The sequence below is a fragment of the Canis aureus genome, chromosome 11 (assembly GCF_053574225.1).
Source record: "Canis aureus isolate CA01 chromosome 11, VMU_Caureus_v.1.0, whole genome shotgun sequence".
Classification (NCBI taxonomy): Eukaryota; Metazoa; Chordata; class Mammalia; order Carnivora; family Canidae; genus Canis; species Canis aureus.
Window position 1 is genome coordinate 27,844,946 of NC_135621.1, and position 19,577 is coordinate 27,864,522.

At 51.8% G+C, this 19,577-nt stretch overlaps 1 protein-coding gene and 1 long non-coding RNA gene across 3 annotated transcripts in view; one reads left to right on the forward strand and one right to left on the reverse strand.

Moving 5' to 3' along the window:
• FAM83F (family with sequence similarity 83 member F) overlaps positions 1-19,228 on the reverse strand; it is a 34,446-nt gene extending 15,218 nt beyond the window's left edge. Inside the window, exon 1 of the mRNA XM_077914435.1 lies at positions 18,668-19,228. Coding sequence (XP_077770561.1) covers positions 18,668-19,156 — 489 coding nt within the window. The 5' untranslated portion in view covers positions 19,157-19,228. The remainder of the gene's footprint in view (positions 1-18,667) is intronic.
• LOC144323675 (uncharacterized) lies at positions 2,919-10,870 on the forward strand. Of its 2 annotated transcripts, XR_013389050.1 has the most exons (4): positions 2,919-3,248; positions 5,279-5,386; positions 8,862-9,025; positions 10,662-10,870. It is a non-coding gene; the product is annotated as an uncharacterized LOC144323675 (long non-coding RNA). The 2 variants fall into 2 exon arrangements; XR_013389051.1 differs by lacking the exon at positions 8,862-9,025.
• Positions 19,229-19,577: the final 349 nt, after the last annotated feature.

Genomic DNA, 19,577 nt, shown 5'->3' on the forward strand with positions numbered 1-19,577 from the left:
TAAGATATACTGACAACACATAGTAATAAGCATTGGGGTACTAAGGTAGGAAGGAATTAAAAAACCAATGGAAACAACTGTGTGTCAGAAACATAGAACTTTAAGTCTAATAGAGGTAGAATCACAACTCAGTGGAGAAAAAATGTTGCTTAGCAGATGGTATTGGGAATTGGCTTACTATAAAGAGAAAAAGTGTATCCCTGCCTTACGCTATACATAAAGGTGAATTTTGGGACGCCTGGGTGGCTCAGCCTTGAGCGTCTGTCTTCGGCTCAGGGTGTGATCCTGGAGTCCTGGGATTGAGTCACATCAGGCTCCCTGCATGGAGCCTGCTTCTCCCTCTGCCTGTGTCTCTGCCTCTCTCTCTCTCTCTGTGTCTCTCATGAATAAATAAATAAAATCTTTAAAAAAAAAAATAAAGATAAATTTCAGGTAGGCGAACTACCTAAATGTGGAAGATAAACCTAAATGTGAAAGATAAAAATTGATAAGATAGGTAAGTGGATTTCTTAAGAGTCTAAAAACATAAATCATAAGACAAATGAAATTAAAAAATATAATACATTTGACAAATTAAGAATTTTCTGTTTAAAGGAAGATGCTTAGATGAAGCCAACTGATTGGTGACAGGGAAAAGATACCTGCAATGTCTACAACCAAAAAGAATTAATACTATACAAGGGTTCCCTGCAAATCAGCAAGAAAAAGACAGGGAACTAATTAAAAAAATGGGCAAAGGATATGAATAGGCGATTCCTAGAGGAGATACCTGAATGGTTAATAAGTATATAAAGAGACGCAGACCTCATTAGCAATCAGAAAAATTCAAATTAAAGCAAAGAGATGAGAGAGAGAGATACTGCTTTACAACTGTAAAATTCACTAAAAATGAGAAAGCTGGCTAATTCCAAATGTTGGAATGTGAGGGAAGGGGAACCCTCATGCACTGCTGGTGGGAGGGAACACTGCTACAAACTATTCCCTACAGCAGTGGGCAGAGCTTGGTGGATTTAAGGATGGTGAATAACTCAAGCCAGCAATGCCATTCCCAGCCATGCCACCCAGGGAACCTCTTGGATCTTTGCAACAGTCTGTAAGCGGGCAGGAACAAAGACATTCACTGCAGCTTTCTTTGGCATAGCAAGGAGTTGCCCATCTCTAAAAAAAATGTTGGTAAGGAAAATGTGAGAAATGCACATTGCAGAGTCCTTGGTAGCCGACAGGAGCAATCAGTGTACAAGTTCTGGTGCAGAACCGGGACAGTTCTTTTGAAAACGGATAGTTTGATTTAAAGTGTCAGAGAATGAGATCTATATAGCCTAATAACATTTATGTAAATAAAAATGCAGGACATAAAATGTCAAGGGTCCAGACACGTGCAGGGACATGAACACATTAGGGTGGCTGCCTGTTGAGGGAGAGAGGAAGGGAAGGAGAAAATAAAATAAGAGGGCTGGGCCTTCTGTGGATTGATGATTGCAGCGCCCATGACCTGACAGTCACGATCAGCTCTGCACTTGAGGTCTAAAACAGACAAACACAAAGCGGGCGGCTCAGAGCAGTTCAGGGTAGTGAGAGTTCAACAGGGTTGGGCTGGATCGTGGAGGGTTTTAACTGGATGCATCGGGCTCCACTGCATCAGGACATACTTCCCCCATCTTGCAGGGTTTCTGATATCTTACCTCCCAAGTGCTGTCTGAGGCCACAGGCCATTGCTCATTTCCAAACTCTCTACAGTGTCCAGCTCAGAGTCAACTCTCAATGACACAGATGACTGGCTCTTGAGACGCTTCTGGATTCACACCCTTGCTTTCCTTTCACAATTGCAAAAGCAAGCAGGCAGTGGCCCACCCTCACCCCTACCCAACCCCACCTGGCGGAGGATGGTGATGTGAACAGATCATGAGCCAGAGGGAGAGATGAGTCTCGAGGGCCTCGCTTTCGGGAGGTTTGGTCTGTGGCACCCCGGTGAGAGCCAGCCATCTGTGTCACTACCAATTAAACAGTGAAATATCTGTAGTAGGAAGAGAAATCAATTGCTCTCTGACTTCTGCAATCTCATTGTGGAGGAGAAGTGATAATTACCCTCCGCTTTGGTCTCTGGAGGGCACTGCTTGACATTCAGCTCCACAGCTCCAGGCCCAAGCAAACCAGCTCCCCGCTCCCTCTGCCATGGTGTTTAATATGCCACGTAATCCTCCACCCCAAACCCAACTTTGAAATTCCTGGTGCAAATGGAAAATGGGGTTTGAAAAGAAGGACGTCACAGGCTTAGAACCTGGGGAGATAGATTTTGTCAGGAGAGAAAAGTCAATCCCCCCGGCCCACCCAGCAGGTTCCCAGTGTCCTTCACCTGGTTACCCACTGATGTGCAGTGCCCCGGGTGGGGAGAGGTTAATTCGAGGTGGCAGGAGTTTTTAGAAGCTGTCGCAGGCATCATGCTGCAATACTTCTCATCAGGTGTTTGGTTAGCTTAACATCTCCTCCTCTGATATCCTCCCTTGGCATAAGGGCAGGGGGGCAGGGGAGGGTTAGGAAGCCTCAGAACTCTCCTCTGTCATTTACCTTTAATTACACTGCCAGCTTTTCAGATTCTCTGTCTGGATTCCTTAATTAGCATTAGATAGTAAAATAACCAAAGGACTCCACCTTCCCCACACACTCCAAGGCAGCTCTGCCCAAGACTGCCTGCCAGGGACCAGCACCCCTGGTGTGTCTGGATGACCCAGACTAAAGGATTTTAGTGTGCCCCACAGGCACTTCCAAAATCAACATCCTCTTGGCCACCCTGGCCAGAAGCCCGAGTCTGCTGGTCTCCTCCTCCTCCCCACTGACCACAACCAATTGGTCGCAGAGTCCAACGGGTCCTCTGTGCTCCATTCACCTTCTCTGGGTCAACTCCTTTCTGTTCCCACTGCACTGCTGCTCTCACTCAGGCCCCCTCATCACTTACTGAACTTCTAGAATAGAAGACTCAACTAGTCTCTCCTACTAGTCTCTGTGTTCTCATTCTCCACAGCAGCGATCCCCCCAGACAACAGCCTCATGAACTGGGGGGCCCCAGGGCCCTTGAGAGAGGTTCAAACTCCTTAGCTTGGTATTTGAAGGGCCTTATGATTGGCCCCTTTCTGCATCTCCAGCTTCATCTTGGGCCAGATCACCTTCGTCCCTTGAATTCAGCTATGCAGAATGACCTACCATTTCCCTAACAAGGGGTTTCTCAACTATGGCACTATTGACCTCTTGGGGTGAGTACTACTTTGCTGGAGGGGAGGGTGGGGGGAGGGCTGTCCTTTGCATTGCAGGCTGTTTAGCAGCATGGCAGTAGCATCACTCCAAGTGGTGACAACCAAAAATATCTGTAGGTATGACTGGTAAATGTCTCCTGGGGCAAAATTGCATCACCCTGCCACTCCCTTTTGAGCACCTTTACACACATTGGGTGGTTTTGAGTCCTTTTGTTCCTATTCTTTCTATACCTTATGAAACTCCTATGCAGCTTTCAAGCTCAGCCAAGAATTTCCTGAACTTCTCCCTCCCCAGCAGTGCTTGCCACTCCCTGCTTCCTGCCCACGTTGTATTCCAGGCAAGCGAGAGTCCTTGACATCTTAGTGCAAGTAACATCTGCTGAACAGCTCTGTCCCTCACTGGGCTGTGGGCTCCTAGATGGCAGGGACCACGTGATTTCTATCAGCTTCTCCACCCTCAGGGGACATCTCTACACCGAGTCAGTTCTCTGTGTTTGCGGAATGAATGTCTACATGTTGCATTTGTGGGGTGCAGATGGAGCTTTTGTAGTCATCTCTTTTATTTCATTAATGACAAGGCACTAGGGTGGAGGAAAAAAAAATAATACAGCAAGATTCCTGGTAAGATCCTCTTGCTGGAAGGCAGAGTTAATGTTCTTCCTCAAGGGTGCACAGAAGGGAAAAGAAGTGGGTGCCTTTTAAGACTGCCACCTGAGCGACAGCTCAAAGGTCTGGTCTGTCTCTGTTCTACCCACCTAATATCTTAAAGGAGCAGCCAGCTCGTACATGAGGACAGTACTTAACCAAAGTACATCAGGCCAGGAGGCAGGGCTGCTAGCAGCACATAGGGCAAGCACCTTTGTGCAAATTGCAAAAGGGAGGTCGTCCTCCCTGTGACGGGCTGCATGTCAGCCCCACAAAGCCTCCCGGCTGTGCGGCTGTGCCTGCGTGCAGGGCATAGGCTGCACCTGAGCACTTAGCCCCTGCACTGAAGGACATTCCAGACTCCCGAAATCTCAGAAGTAAAAGGCAACTTCACAGCTGGAGCCCAGCCCCAAGGTTAATTTACTCTGTTGGGCACAGGTGAGACTAAAGCTTGGCCTTCTGACCCCAGTCCTGAGCTTCCCTATAGCATCACCAACCCATCATTACCCACCAACCCCCGTCACACCCCTACCCCCCAGTGATGGGGACAGGGCAGCTCTGGGCAGGGATCTTCTCTGGCGAGGACCCCAGCCCACTTCTGGTCACACAAAACCAGGATGCTTCAGTAGAGCAGGACAATACCACTTTCTCCTTCACAGTTTCCCTGACTCTGCTGACGTGGAGCTGTGTGCACTGGGGCAGGTGTGGCTGTCCTTGCTGGCAAAGATCCACCCCTTCCTCCCTCTGCTCTGTGGGAGCAGGAAGGGGCCACAGGCCAAGCCTGTTCACTGCAAGGGTGCTGGCTGATAGTCACATCTTTCTGGGGAGGAAGGGAAGAAAGCCCACCAAGGTACAGCAGTGGTTCCAGTCCCTGCTTCCTGGTAATGACGTATGTGAGCTTGGAGCCCTGACATTTACTTCCCAGGGCTGTTGGGAGGTTCAGATGAGGTCATGCTCATGGAATCCCACGAAAAAGCTGTACGGTTATAAGGGGCCATTAACAGGGCCCCTTCATAGGTAAATGGGGCTAACAACCCACACTGTGAGCCCTAAAGTTCCTCAGGGTAGGGAGGGCAGCAGCTGGCCACCTATCTGGCAGCCCAGGACAGTCAGTGTGCCTGGGACCAGAGAGCAGCCCTTACCTTTCCCTTGGACGGTAGTGCTGGGTCAGCCAGTCAGGAGTCTCCTCTTATCTACCCAGAGAGAGAGAGATCAAGGTCTATAGGGCAGTGGCTGTCAAACTCCAGCGTATAAAGAATCATTCAGGGTGGGCTGGGGATGGGGGTGTGTGCTTATTGAACGTGCAGATTCAAGAGCCCCATCTGCAGAGATTCTGATCTAGCAAGTCCTTAAATAATGCATTTCAGCAATACCCTTTCCCCCAGGTGATCTGAATGCAGGTGGTGGATGGGTCATGCTTCGAGTCCTGACTGGTAGTTGCAAGAGAATACACTCTCTGGAAGCAGACAGTCTTACTGGCTGTATGGCCTTGAGTGAGTCATTTAATTACTTTTTTATTAAATATTTTATTTATTTATTTGAGAGAGTAAGAGAGTACAAGCAGGGGGAGGGGCAGAGGGAGAGGGAGAGGGAGAAGCAGGCTTCCTGATGAGCAGGGACCCCAATGTGGGGCTGATTCCCAGGGCCCCAAGATCATGACCTGAGCTAAAGGTAGACACTCAACTGACTGAGCCCCCCAGGCACCTCTAGAGTGAGTCACTTAATCTAAGGCCCAGTTTCCTCAAATGGGGAGGTGATGCCTTCACAGAGAAGTTCCGGGTTTGAAGTGAGATGATGCAGGCGGCACAGGAGCATGGGGCTTGGCCTGGTGTGAGCAGTGCCCATCTTCTCTCCTAGAGACTGAACGCAGGACGAAAGGGCCAGCACTTCAGGGGAGGGGCGACAAGAGACGGAGTCGGAGAGAGCCAGTGAGGGGGCGCCACGCTCCCAGGGAGCCAGCTGCTGGGACCGCCCGCAGGCTCAGACATCAAGGTGGAGATGTTTCTCCTTTGTTCAGTACCATGCCCGGCAGGCCCAGCCTGGGGTGGTGATTAAAGCCTAGACAACACTACACTTACAGAAAGGTCAGAACTTGAACTAATTAAAGGGAAGGGCAGCTCAATTAAGTGGAGAGTCTGTAGGATGCACTGTTCCTCGAGCGATGCTGGGTGTCTGTAGCTGCACATGGGCAGCTGGATGGCGGTGAGCAAACAGCTGCCTGAGTAGAGAGGACCCCGAGGTGGCCCTGGGAACCTCACCGGCACAGCTGTTAGTGGAGCCCAGCAAGGTGCTGCCAGAGGATGGAAACAACTCATCTGGGGGGAGGGGGGTGGGGACTCTCAGCGCCCTGGGCACACCAGACTCACTTTCGTCATCAAGACTGCAGCGGGCTCCATCTGAATTATCACCAATTCTGCACAGGTAGGGTGGGAACAACTGGATGAGAAACCTTTATGCTATGCTTTCTGATTCCGCTCTCTGGGGTAAAAGGGAGAGGAGAGCCAACAGGGGAGGTCGGCACAGCCCCCCTGGAGAGGACACCCACGGAACACTGCCTGGCCCTGCCCCCATCCCCTTTGAGACGTCCCACCCTGGGCTCCAGATTCATTCTGCTAGACCCCTCGTCCAAGAGTGTATTGCAGTGAGGAAAGCTGACTTTGGAATCAGGGATCCCACGCTGGCGGGAAGACCTCTGGATTCTACCTGTAAACTGAAGCTGCCTCACGGTCCCATGAGGAAGCACAGAAATGCAGTAGAGTCTGCTAGGAACCTGGTACGGTGGCTGCCCTCTGATGCTCAGCATTAGCTTGATGGGATACCAGCTCACGCAGTCCCAATTGTTAGGAGCAAGTTGGACAGTTAGGTGGTCAGGGCCAGGGTCCCCGACAAGAAAATACAGAGTCAGGTCAGCTAAGATAAAACAGCACTAACATCCTGCGCTGCAGCTTAGACACGACTGCACTGCTTTGCAGCCCTTGCAGAAGTGACTTCTGCAAAACGTCCTAAGATAAGACAACTACATAGCATTTGTCACCATCATGGGCAAGGGGCAGTTAGGACATAAGCCCCCAGATGTCAGCAAAAACAGACCTTTCAGTGCATAGACATTAACCTAAAAGGTAGACAGATATGTGACCCTGTTGGGCATGACTCAGCACACTCTGGTTGCTTAAGAGAGTTCCACAAAAGAGTTCATAAAACCCCCTAAACATAGGAACTCTGAGGGCAACCCTCTCGGGCCCCCCTCCCTCTCTGAGAGCTTTGTTTTTGCTTTTTGTTTTTTTTATTTTTTAGATTTTATTTATTTGAGAGAGAGCGAGAGCGAGAGAGCACAAGTAGGGGGAACAGCACAAGAGGGAGAGGGAAAAGGAGAAGCAGACTCTCTGCTAAGCAGGAAGCCCAATATAGTTTAGCATCTGAAGGCAGACGCTCAACTGACTGAGCCACCCAGGGGTCCCCTGTCTGGAAGCTTTGTACTTTTGCTCAGTAAACTTGGCCCTGCTACCCACCACTCTTCATCTGCTCTAGCTCTTCATTTTTCAAAGTGGCATGACCAAGAGCTGCGGGCACTAAAGGCAGAGAAATCCTGCAACACAATCCCTCTCCCTCTTGGCAGGCAGACCCAGCAACACAATCCCAAACATGTCATTCCCCTGCTCAAACACACTGACCCCAGGCTGCCTACAGAATCCAGCCTTTAGCCCAGCTGAAGACCCTCCCTGTGCTTCCAATAAACTCGTACCACAGGAATCACTCTGTGTTCTCCAAACACACCAGCAGGCCCCCAGCCTTGACCTCATGCCCTAAATCATGCTGCGACCACCCTATCCTTGGGGTGATGGGTGCCCTTTCTCTGTAGAGGGCCTTATTTCACTCTTCCCAGAGGGTGTCCCAGGATCCTTCTCTGTCCCCTGCCCTTAGGGCAGTCTGTGCCCTTCCCAGGATGCTCAACTGCTCAGGCCTGTGTCAGTCCTGAGCACTGGAGTGGGGCAGGGGGAGAGCAGGGACCTGTCATTCCCTCCTATCCAGAGCCTGACCTGCTATAAATGTTCTAAAAACACCTCTGCAGTAGGGGGCTTCCCTCGGGATGCTAAGGACACAGTTTGGTCCAGAGCCCTGGCCCACCAAGAAGGCAGAGCCAAGACCAGTGGAGTCCTGCTCTGCTCAGAGGCCAGGTTGCCCCCATTCCACCAGCAGGGCATCTGTGCTTTGTCAGCTGAGGCTCCCCAGCTGTCTATGGCCATGTTACATTGTTTCAAGCTAATTAGACATCATTAAACACTAGGATCCTGGGATGCCCATGATGCAGGGGTAGCCACAGGAGCCTAATCCCACCCCAGCCAGGCTGCTTCCTCTCCCAGACCACTTGGTCTCTGTTCCTGACCCTGCAAGGTCATGTTTCCCTCCCGTGTGCCACTGGGACTCACTCTCTGTTGATCTGACCCTGTGAGGCTGTCACCCTCTTGACACTCATACCCCAAAATAGGCTGATGAAGGGGACAATATGTAAGAAACCCAGGCTAGCTCTCCAGAGAAGGAAAGCAGATCGCACCCACGTGAGCAAGGTCAACTAATTTAGCCGCGAAGAACCATATGTGACCCGCTAGGGAGTAAGCATAGCAATTCTTTTTAAGATCCTAGGCCAGCTTTTCTTTGCCCCACGGAGGGCTTCTGGGATGATTTCCCTGCACTAAGTTGGTGTTAATTAGTGAAAATTATCTAATGCAAGCTCATTTTAACATTAGCTTAAAGCTAAACATAATTAGGAAGATAAATCAGCTGCTAAAAAAAAATTAAATGATACACAGATGATTTTTAGGATCAGCTGCTGGTCTGGGTTACTGGCCTGGTGTTGGGAACACTATACAATACACAGGCAGAGCAAGGCAAGACTCGGAAAGTACCTACTGAGGTATTTCTTTTTTTTTTTTTTTTTTTTTTATTTATTTATGATAGTCAGAGAGAGAGAGAGAGAGAGAGAGAGAGAGAGAGAAGCAGAGACATAGGCAGAGGGAGAAGCAGGCTCCATGCACCAGGAGCCCGACGTGGGATTCGATCCCAGGTCTCCAGGATCGCGCCCTGGGCCAAAGGCAGGCGCTAAACCGCTGTGCCACCCAGGGATCCCTACTGAGGTATTTCTTGATTGATTCACCAGGGCAAGACAACTGGGGTTGGCAGTGACCCGGGAGGTTCTAAGAAGCAGAAAGGATAACTCTTAGATCCTCAGAAAGGATAACTGCCAAGTGATGCTACCTGGGAGGGTTTCCCCAGAGAGGAGAGTGCAGGGAGGAGTGTGGTTGGGGAAGGTGGTCTGGAGAGCACTGGGGTGCAGCAAATAAAGTGAATAAAGTAAATTCTCATCCTCTGTGGCCTCTCGCCTTACATGGCCCCCTCGCCCTCCTTCCCACACTGGCTGCTTCAGCTGTCAATTCCTGGGAGGCCTCTGCTCTCCTGGAACTCCGTGGGAATCAGACTCAGTTCCATGCAGCTCCACTAGTAACCAGAGGTGTGACCCTGTCCCCTCTGAACTTGTTTCCTTGTCTGTAAAACGGAAGGTTGCTGATTTGTTGTGGAAATGAAATGAAATAATATATTCTAAAAGGGCTGGCACCTGTGTATGTCTGGCACTGAAGTGCTAAGAACAGCCATTGACCCCCTCCCCCAAATGCCCTGCCTCCTTCAGACTTAGGCCTTCTTTTTACCTCTATTAGACTCAAGGTCAGGCTCCATATTTCATTCCGCTGTATATTTCTCGAACTGGGCACATAGTAGGTCCCCAACACCATGTTAAATGAATGAACACATATGTGGCATCTCCAGGGAAGAGAAGGGGGAATAAAGAACACTCAGAGTCTGTCCTCCGGGACCCACCAAAAGGTTAAAGAACCCTGAGCCCTGCCACTGCCCCAAGCATTTGCTGACTCACTGCTAGAAGAGAGAACAAAAAGAATACTTATCCAGAGCCTGCCACATGCCCAGGCAGTACTTCGAGGGGCCCAACAGAAAGATGACCACCACACAAGCTGTGCAGGGCGGAGCTTACAGATTATTGGAAACTTGGTCCAGGGAGACTAATAATTAGTAAAGCATAGGCTCTAACCCAGGGCTAAGATTATGCGATCACTAGCAAGTCCACAGACTCCACAGATTTCAGAGAAGGAAAAACAAAACCAGACAAGGCAGCAGCAGCTCCAGGTGAAGCTGACTGGTCATAGCACCCGGGGTGGTGAGGTGCGGTGGGGGAAGGATCTAGCAGGGGTCACTGGAGTGAGTCAGGCCGGTGGGGGCTGCTCAGGCCAGTGCCAGGAGCGCAGGCAGGCAGGCAGGCAGGCAGCCAGGACTCTGCCCTGCTCCCCACCTCCCCCCATCCCCCAGACTGGAATCCTGCCCAAGAACAGGCTCTGCCTTATACACTCTGAGAAAAGGGAGGTGGATCTGGCCACCAGCCAAGGTGAGGCAGCATCCTAGGGGCTGAGAGTATGGAAGGACTAGGGGGGTGGCTGGGAATCCCAGCAAGGCCTCAGCTGCTCAGTGAGGTCACAAGCCCCAGGGGGGCCAGAGCGTGGCCATTAAGAGGACAGCGTAGGTCCCTGGAAGCTACCTGCACTCAGTTTCCAGGTGACACCTGCCCCAATGTCTCCAAGTAGAATCTTCTCACCTAGTCGGCACAGATCAGAGCAGCTAGCAGCCCTGTACTTGTCTGTCTCCAAACTAGTCTGTGACCTTCCCAGAGCCTGGCTGGCAACAAATACACCTTTTTTCTCTAAGTTTCAGAAGGAAGAGGTGGCCCCAGAGGACAATCCCCAAGGGTAATGGCATTTGTAGCAGAAGCACAGAAGCCTTGAACTCCAACCCGGGTGGAATCCCAGCTAGCTTCTTATGAATTCTATGACCTTGTGCTTTCTCTGAGCCTCTGGGAAAACAGTGCATCCCTTGTGAGGGGCTGAGGATTGGATTAATTAAAGGAAACAGCATAGCGCCCATCTTTCTTTTTTTTTTTTAATTTTTTTTGTATTTATTTATGATAGTCACACACAGAGAGAGAGGCAGAGGCACAGGCAGAGGGAGAAGCAGGCTCCATGCACCAGGAGCCCGACGTGGGATTCGATCCCCGGTGTCGAGGATCGCGCCTTGGGCCAAAGGCAGGCGCTAAACCGCTGCGCCACCCAGGGATCCCAGCGCCCATCTTTCAACCACGTTAGCCCCTCTTCATAGAAATCCGTTTTATCTGCATACATTACTCATCTTTTTCAAAGAGCTGTCTCCCAGTCTTGCTTTAGAGCCTCAGCAGACTCGTGAAAGAAAGCAAGAAAGCAAGAATTATCCCCATTTACTGATGCAGAGATGACGCCTGAGGCAGGGTCACCAAGTGAGTGAGGACAGAGACAATCTGAGCAAGAATGAGGACACCTAGGCTCCCAGCTCCCAACTGTGTACTCTTCCTTCCTTTGGCAGTAGCCTGGTCGGGAGACCACAACCCAACAAACCTGGATCTGCTCCCCATGAAACCAAGAGAAGGTCATGAAGAAGGTACCCCTTTATTGAGGCCCCATCGTTGATGTTTGAGCTCCCTGGGAAATACCCATCCTCAGAGTTTCAGGGACTCAGTGTCAGATTTTAGAGGAACTAAGCCAGGCCTCTTTCTCCTCCAGAGAGAAGCACGGTTGGTCTTCCTACGCCCCACTGCCCAACTCTGAAAGCTCTAGTTCCTGAGGATATTTCCAGACTGCCCTCAGGCTCTTTGGGCTGGGCTTTGCAGCCAGTCAGGCCCTTCTGAATGACAGTGTGAGGGGAACACCCTTGGGGATGCCCAGTTTAGGAACTGGGACACCTCTATGCCTTCCTGTCTTGTCTCTGCCCATGGCAGATCTTAGAGAAGATCTGTGGCTGCCTATTCAGATCCCATAGCCCTGCAGACAGTGGAGACAGGCAGACAGCTGCTCTGACAAACAGCTACCACCAAAGCAAGGCCAACAGGTAAATGCAGTGGGATTGGTGGGAGGGGTGGAGGGTAGTGGGCAGCTGGTCTTCTCTCACAAGGAAGAAAAAGGAAATACACCTGCATAGGGTCCCCAGCCCCAACAATGGGAAGTGACTCCTAACTCTCCTAATTCATTTCCTGGACGTGGCATCCCTACTTCCTGGGAGGAAATTCGGCCACATTCCCTCCCCTGCTCTGAAAGAAGGCTGAGAAGGCAGCAGGTACTTTCCAGAACAATTGACATTTGTGGGCTACATTCTTGGTATCCTTAGTTTTCATACATAGTTTCCTCCTTGTTTTGTTTTTAAAGATTTTATTTATTTATTTGAAAGAGAGAGAGAGAATTAAGCAGGGGGAGCAGTAAGCAGAGGGAGAAGGAGAAGAAGGCTCCTCACTGAGCAGGGAGCCTGATGCAGAGCTCGATCCCAGGATCCTGGGATCATGACCTCAGCTGAAGGCAGACACTTAACCAACTAAGCCACCCAGGTGCCCCTCCTCATCCTTGTTTTTTAAAACCATCCAGAAATCTAGGGATCATCCTCCCATTTTGCAGATCAGGAGCCTCAGAGAAGGAAGTGCTTTACCCAAAGGAACACAGCTATTGAGTGGCCAGATCTAGACAGAAACCAAGATCTTTCGATTTAAAGGTCTTTCAAGGCCTGTGCTTGACCTTGACATGAAGCTGGGTCTCCATTGCTCTGAAATTCTGGCTCCTAGGATCAGTGATTGAGCATAAAGGAGAGACGCTTAGAATCCAACAGCCAAAGAGCTCGGGGCTTGGCAGGGGTGCCGGGACAGGCTGGGGCAAGATCCCGGAAGGGCTGTGCTCAGTCCTTGGAGCTGCAGCTGCACCATAATCCACCAGCCTCAGTGGGACAAGGACTCTGGAACTGCCCTGTGCCTCTGTAACAAAGTCTGTGTGGGATGGTTACTCGTGTAGAGAAGAAGGGTTAGGTGGATCAGACTTCTTTTTGTTTTTTTATCTACCTCATGCCAATATCCCAGTGCCCAGCATGGGGCCCAGTACAGAGACAGGGCTTGGCACTATTTGCTGGATGTCCTTGAACGAGGGAAGCGCTGATCGAGGCTAATAGAGGAAGACTAGCTTTACTTAGTGGCAAACAGCCACCTGCAAGGTGTGTCTCCTGGTATGGTGAGCCAGAGACCCCAAGACTTTGCCTTACCCCCTGGGCACATGTTCCCCAGGTGTTCACCCCCATCAACTCTCCAGACCTCTAACCATGCCTCCTGCTCTGCTGCTTTTCCCCAAACCCTTTTGCAGTTTGTTACAATGGGGATGAAAGGAATCTCCTGGGTAACACGCAGTTCAACAGGGGACTTCTCCAGACACTTGCTTCTCTACAGGGATGGAAAGAGATGGATGGCCAATCGGAGACAGTTTCCAACCCTTTATACAAATACTGACTGCCTGTGACCACTGGGGCCCTGTAAAGGAGACTCAGAGGATATGGTGGGGTCTCATTCCTCCAAAGCTGCTAGTCCCTGAGGATAAAACGAGCTCTCCCAAAGTGAGCTGTGTGTCAGGCACAAACCTGGAACAAACAAGGGGCCATGTCTGACAACAAAAAGGTGGCTTTTTTAAATTTTTATTTTTATTTTTTTAGAATAAGCTCAGGGATGGGGGAGGTGTGGAGTTTCGGGGAGAGGGCAGAGGAAGGGAGAGAATCTTAAGCAGGTTCCATGCCCAGTGCAGAGTCTCACATGGGGCTTGATCTCACGAGCCTGAGATGATGATCCAAGCTGAAATCAAGAGTCAGATGCTTTTTTTTTTTAAGAGTCAGATGCTTAACTGGCTCCCAGGTGCCTCCCAAAATGGTCACTTTTGAATTGAAAATTTGATAAAGTGCCAAGGAAGAGACAGCACCTGAGCTGGGTCCTGAAAGAAAGGAGACAAAGCCATCAGCAGGCAGGCAGGGGTAGGGCCAGGCCTGTTACATGCTCGTCTGTCTCCCATTAGCCAGGCAGGTCTGGCTGCAACAGGAGTGAAGAGCTCCTGGCTCATCAAAACTGCCTGGTCTACCAGCCTCCCTCTCTTGGGTTCTGTCTGTAATCTTCTGTCTGTCTATAGTCATTGGTAATTCTGACCACAGACCTGGAGAGGCTATAAAATCTCTTTGTCTTTGGTCTAAAGACAAGCCATTTCACCCTTTAGGACCTCAGATGACTCCCTGAAGAAATGAAGATAATACTCTGCCTCATGTGATGATTGAGTCTCAAAGGACACAAGGCACTCACTGTGTGGTTGGCAGTGAAGTGCATTTGGGTGTGAGGCCCAGGAGTGCGAGGTCAAGGGTCAGTCAATGAGGTAGGGGGCCAGTAAATTTTCTATTCTGTAGGCAACCTCTCTAAACCCATGGAGGAGCCTCAAAAACAGATGCCACCAGGCACAGGGTGGAGATGCAAAGATGGGTGGAGGCTTGGTGCAATCTCAGCCTTCCTGTTGCGTTTGGACATGCTTGTGGCCAGATCCTCAGCGTCAAAGGGCCTTCCCTAACCTGGGTCTGGGTTAATGCCCCTGCTGCCATGCCCTCTGTCAGGCACTTAGCATATTCTAATGATGCTTTAGTAGATTAGCTGGCTACTCAAGAGCAGGGGTGTGTTTTATATGCCTGTTTTCTGCTAATGTGCTTAGCACACAGTAACGCTGAAATATCTGTCCAGTGACCAGATGAACATGCTCCTTCCAAATCACGAGCCCACCCAAACTGCAGCCGTTTGGTCCTCTCCCTCTGCTCCTGTACATAAGAACCCAAAATTTCCCAGTCTACACATGGTCTGGCTTGAGGTCTCTCCTGGCCCTCTGCAGTCAGTGACCTGAGCAGCCGCAGTAGCCACCTCCCCTGGTCATCTCTGTCAGCATGAGACAGGCCAGGAACTCATTTCTTGGTCCCTGAAGACACCTTTTCTGCCTGCAGCTAGCTTACACAAAGTCCATCATTCAGTGACACTAAAATAAGCAGATCATTCAAGGGGGAAAAGGCAGCAGGAAAAAACTGCACCCCACAAGTAAACATGGCCAAGTGTCTAAATGCCAGCTAGCCAGCACAGCCAGCAGAGCCAGTGCAGCCACAAGGGCCTTCCGCCATCCACAGAGGCCTAGAAACACACACAACTGGCCGCTTTGGAGGCCTTCCTCCCAGTCCACCAGGTCCCACCTCTACACCTGCTGGCCTGTCTCTTCAGTGCCCTCTGCCTCCCCTCACCCTCAATCAGATTTTCTTTTAGATTTTATTTATTTATTCATGAGAGACAGAAAGAGAGGCAGAGACACAGGCAGAGGGAGAAGCAGGCTCCCTGCAGGGAGCCTGATGCAGAACTCGATCCTAGGACCCCCGGGATCACATCCTGAGCCAAACGCAGATGCTCAGCCACTGAGCCACCCAGGTGCCCCTAGATTTTCAAACTGTCTCCTAGTTAGGCTCCCTTCTCTCGATCCAAGGCCAGGTGGGAAGCCCTCACAAGTCTGTGGCAGTGGGTAAAGTCCTGCCTACTCCCCTGTGCCTCAGTTTTCTGTTTGTCATTCAGGAATAAAGACAATAGAGCCTCATGAAGGTCTTCTGAAGATGAAATGAGATAAACTACGAACTCTCCGGGATGCAGCTGGATGGGTGCATGTCCTTTTGCCTCCTACCACAGCCCCTCATCTCAGCACAGAAACCATCTCAGCCTGCCTTACCTGGCCTGGCAGCCAGGCCGCAGCAGGCCGCAGCAGGCCGACTACTTCCCCTGCAGACAAAGGAAACTCCCTCAAGGCATCAGGGTGAAAAGGAAGGGGGAAAGTGTAGAGGAACAGCTGTGGAAGGTTGCTTACCAGCCGAACAAGCTGGGGGAGTCAGGAGCAGATGGAGGTAAAAGGGTGTAGCCTCTAGAGCAGAAGCGAGGGGTCTGGGTCTTTCCATCACCAACCATGTGATCTTCAGGCAAACTCCCTTCCTCCTCTGTCCCTCAGTTGTGACCTGTGAAACAGGTCAACCTCTCTGTCCTGCCTATTTCATGGGGTCTCTGAGAAGAAGGTGCTGTAGAGACTTGAGTGACAGTGGGGCCCCCAGAGGCCTGGGAGTTGAGGGGTCATAGATAGGTTCAGAAGCTGCCTCTGATAGGGTGTGCTCACCTGCTCTAGACTCAGTGTTAGGATGCTCGCACCAGGCCCCACCTAGTACTTAGCTTCCACCACCATAGCTCTTTCCTCCTGCCAAAGCTGCTTGCTGTTTTGTTTTTTTAAATATTTTATTTATTTATTTTGAGAGAGCAGAAGTGGGGGTGGGGAGACAGAGGGAGAGGGAGAAGCAGACTCCCTGCTGAGGGGCTTGATCCCAGGACCTGAGATCATGACCTGGGCCAAAGGCAGCCTGCCTACTTAACTGACTGAGCCACCCAGGCGCACCCAGACACCCCCATAGCACTTGCTATTCTGAAGGAAAAAAAATCTCTTGCTCCTGCTCCCAAGTCTCTTAATGGAAAAACCGCCCATTCCAGTTTCCTTCTCTTTCCCCTTTCAACTCTGCAATTCACCTCCCCCAGGAAGCCCTCCCAGATTAGGTTAAAAAAAAAAAAAAACAACAACAACGCTTTTCCTTACTTTTCCTTCCAGTGTCTCCCCCAGTATCTGAGTTAATTAACTCTTGGAGGGCAAAACCCACAACTTATGTGCTTCTATGGCCGGCGCCTGGCACATAGTGGGCACTTAGGAAATAACTACTAGCTCAATATGTACACATTGGATTTGTTCACAATTGTTAAAGTTTCTATTGTTAAACATTTAAAGAGTGAAGAACTTTACATTCCACAGGAGACTCCTGACATCCCACATGGGACTGGCAGCCTCTGTGGGCAGGGGTCCTGTCTCTTCTTTTAACAGGGACACAAAATCTGTACCCCAGGTTGTGACCAAGCTAGCTCCATTCACCCCCCTCGGTTTAGTCCTGGGGCACTACCATCAGAGAGCAGGGCAGGACAGCACAGTGGTTAAGGGCAAGGACTTTGGCTTTCGAATCTTGGCACAGCCACTTACTAGTTGTGTGACCTTTGGCAAGTAACTGTTCAGAATAAAAAATAAGGCAAATCCCCATCTCACCTAGTTGTTGTGAAAAGCAAGAGAGAAAATGAAAGCAAATTACTAGCATTGGGCCTGGCACCCAGGAAGCACTAACGAACCAAGGCTTTGAGGATTGCATCGTGAGACCTGACCTCTTGCTCCAGCTGAACAGCATTTACAGTACTATTATCCTTTGTCCTTTCTCCTCCTCTTCTCACACTTGCCTTTCTCTTTTGCAGGATGCAATATACAAAGAAAGCTCAGGCAAATTAGGAGGAACTTCTTACCGGGGGAGGAGGGCATTTGGACAGTGAAAAGTTCATTCTTCCTTCTGGCAGCCGATCTAGCCAACAACCTGCATCATCCCTTCCAGGAAAAGGAGCGTCACCACTGGTCTTTCTAGATTAGTCTTTCCTCCCAGGCCACTTCAGCCTCAAGGGGTAACAGGACTCAACCACATCCATCCAGTTAAATTAGAAGGGTGGGTCCAAGCCACTCCTGTTGTATACTCTGAACTGGGCACAAAAGATTGCTGGTGTTCCTCAAATATCTGTGCACGGAAGCCAGATTTAACTAACAGAACTAGAGAATGCTCCATTAAATTTGAATTTCAGATGAACAACACACATCTTAGTATCAGTATGCCCCATGCAATATTTGAGGCATACAGATACTAAAAATTATTTGTTGTCTGAAATTCAAATTTAATGGAATGTCCCATATTTTATCTGACAACTCTACCCAGGTGCCCCTACCCAAGGGCAGAGAGTAAAGATTAAACTCTTCTCCCTGCCCCACAACCTACTGGCCCATCAGTATTCCAACCAGCTACTGTGGAAACATCCCCTCTTGAGGTCAGCCCCCAAGCAGAGTAGACACAGTGAGAGCTTTCTCACACTGCACCCGCACCCTGCCCCAGCTGTTTTTTTTTTTTTAAGTTTTATTTATTTATTCATGATAGACAGAGAGAGGGGGGGGAGGGCAGAGACACAGGCAGAGGGAGAAGCAGCTCCATGCAGGGAGTCCAACGAGGACTCGATCCCTGGTCTCCAGGATCGTGCCCTGGGCCAAAGGCAGGTGCTAAACCACCGTGTCACCCAGGGTTCCCTGCCCCGGCTGTTGATTCCAGTTATGTGCCTTGTCAAAGTGGCCAGCACAGAGCCAAGCCCATAGCGGGTGCTCAAAATAGTTCTTCATTCACTCTAGGCTGCTTGACTTCTAGTACTGGCCCCCAAGGGGGTGTGAATGCCAGCCCAGTCTTGACTCTGGGGGCCTCCTAACGAACAGCTCGGCTGGGGTAGGGAAGTCCCAGCACCCAGTTCTTGGGGCTGATTGAGAACCAAATGAGAATATCGCTTGGGATCTGTTGTGTAAATCCCTGGGCCGCCCATGGGTTGTCATCAAGACCTCTGAGTGGCCCATTTTGCCACAAGGCCCCACAGCCCCCTTCTCCCCTACAAGAGACTAACTTGTCAAGGAAATAGAAGCCCAGAGCGGAGGAAAGCCAGCCCTCCGGACACTGTAATAATGACAAACTGTCCACCACCTTGTAATTCGCCAAACACATTCCCATCCATCCTCTGTAGAGGCCTCACCAGCCCCTCGACCCGAGGGAGGGTTCTGGGCCCATTTTCCAGAGCGGCCCGGGGTAGTCCTGCCCCAGGCCCTGCCTCGGAGGTGGGGCCGGGTCCCAGGCGCTGCCGGTGGGGGTCGCACAGGTCTGGGGTGGGGGCCTACCTTCTGGGCCTCTTGGATCATCTGCCTGACCACCTGCTTGAGGTGGGGCGCCTTCTCCTCCTTGGGGGGGTGGGTGAAGACGGTGATGCGGCTCACGCCGCGGTAGACGCCGGTGTCGGTCCAGCCCAGGTCCAGCGGGGGCACCTCGGTGTCGGAGCGGTCGGGCCAGTAGGCCAGGGACTCGCAGGGCTCGGGCTCGGCCTGCGCCGACGCTTTGGCCTTGGCCTTGCTCTTGCCGCGGGCGGCGGCGGCGGCGGCGGCGGCCTCGTAGGGGCTCCAGGCGGCGCGGAGGGCCTGCTGCTCCTGGCTGGAGAGGAAGCCCCGCAGCTGCTCCTTCTGGACCAGCTCGCGGTAGGCCTGCTCGCCGCCGCCCAGCAGCGCCTCCAGCGCGGCCCGCCGCCGCTCGCAGTAGTAGAAGGCGGCCTGCGCCTCGGTCACCCTCTCGTTCACGTGCGCCTCGTCCAGGCAGCTCAGCTGGGACTCGGCCATGGCGCTGCGGCCGCCCGTCCCGGCCCCGGCCCCGGCCCCGGCCCCGGCCGCGGCCCCGGTCGCCCCGCCGCACCTGGAGCCGAGGGGCGGGGCGCCTCACCTGGCCGCGAGGCCGGCCAATCCGCGCGGGCCGGGGCGCGGGCGCGGCCGTCGGGCGGGGGGCGGGGGCTCGGGCCTGCGGGGCGGGCGGGGGGCGGGCGCCCTCGGGCGGGCAGGAACTCGCGGGGGAGGCACCAGAGGCCACCTAACCCCCGCCGCCGCCGCCGCCTGGCCGGGCGCGACCCGCAGCAGGTGCGCGCTCATCTTCTCCGCAGCTACGGCCGCGAGCACGTGCTTGGCCGCGGTGCCTCGGGGCCGGTGGATCTGACCGCTCCCCGCCGTGGGGGTCTGCGGGCCCCGCTGCCCGACAGGATTGTGACGG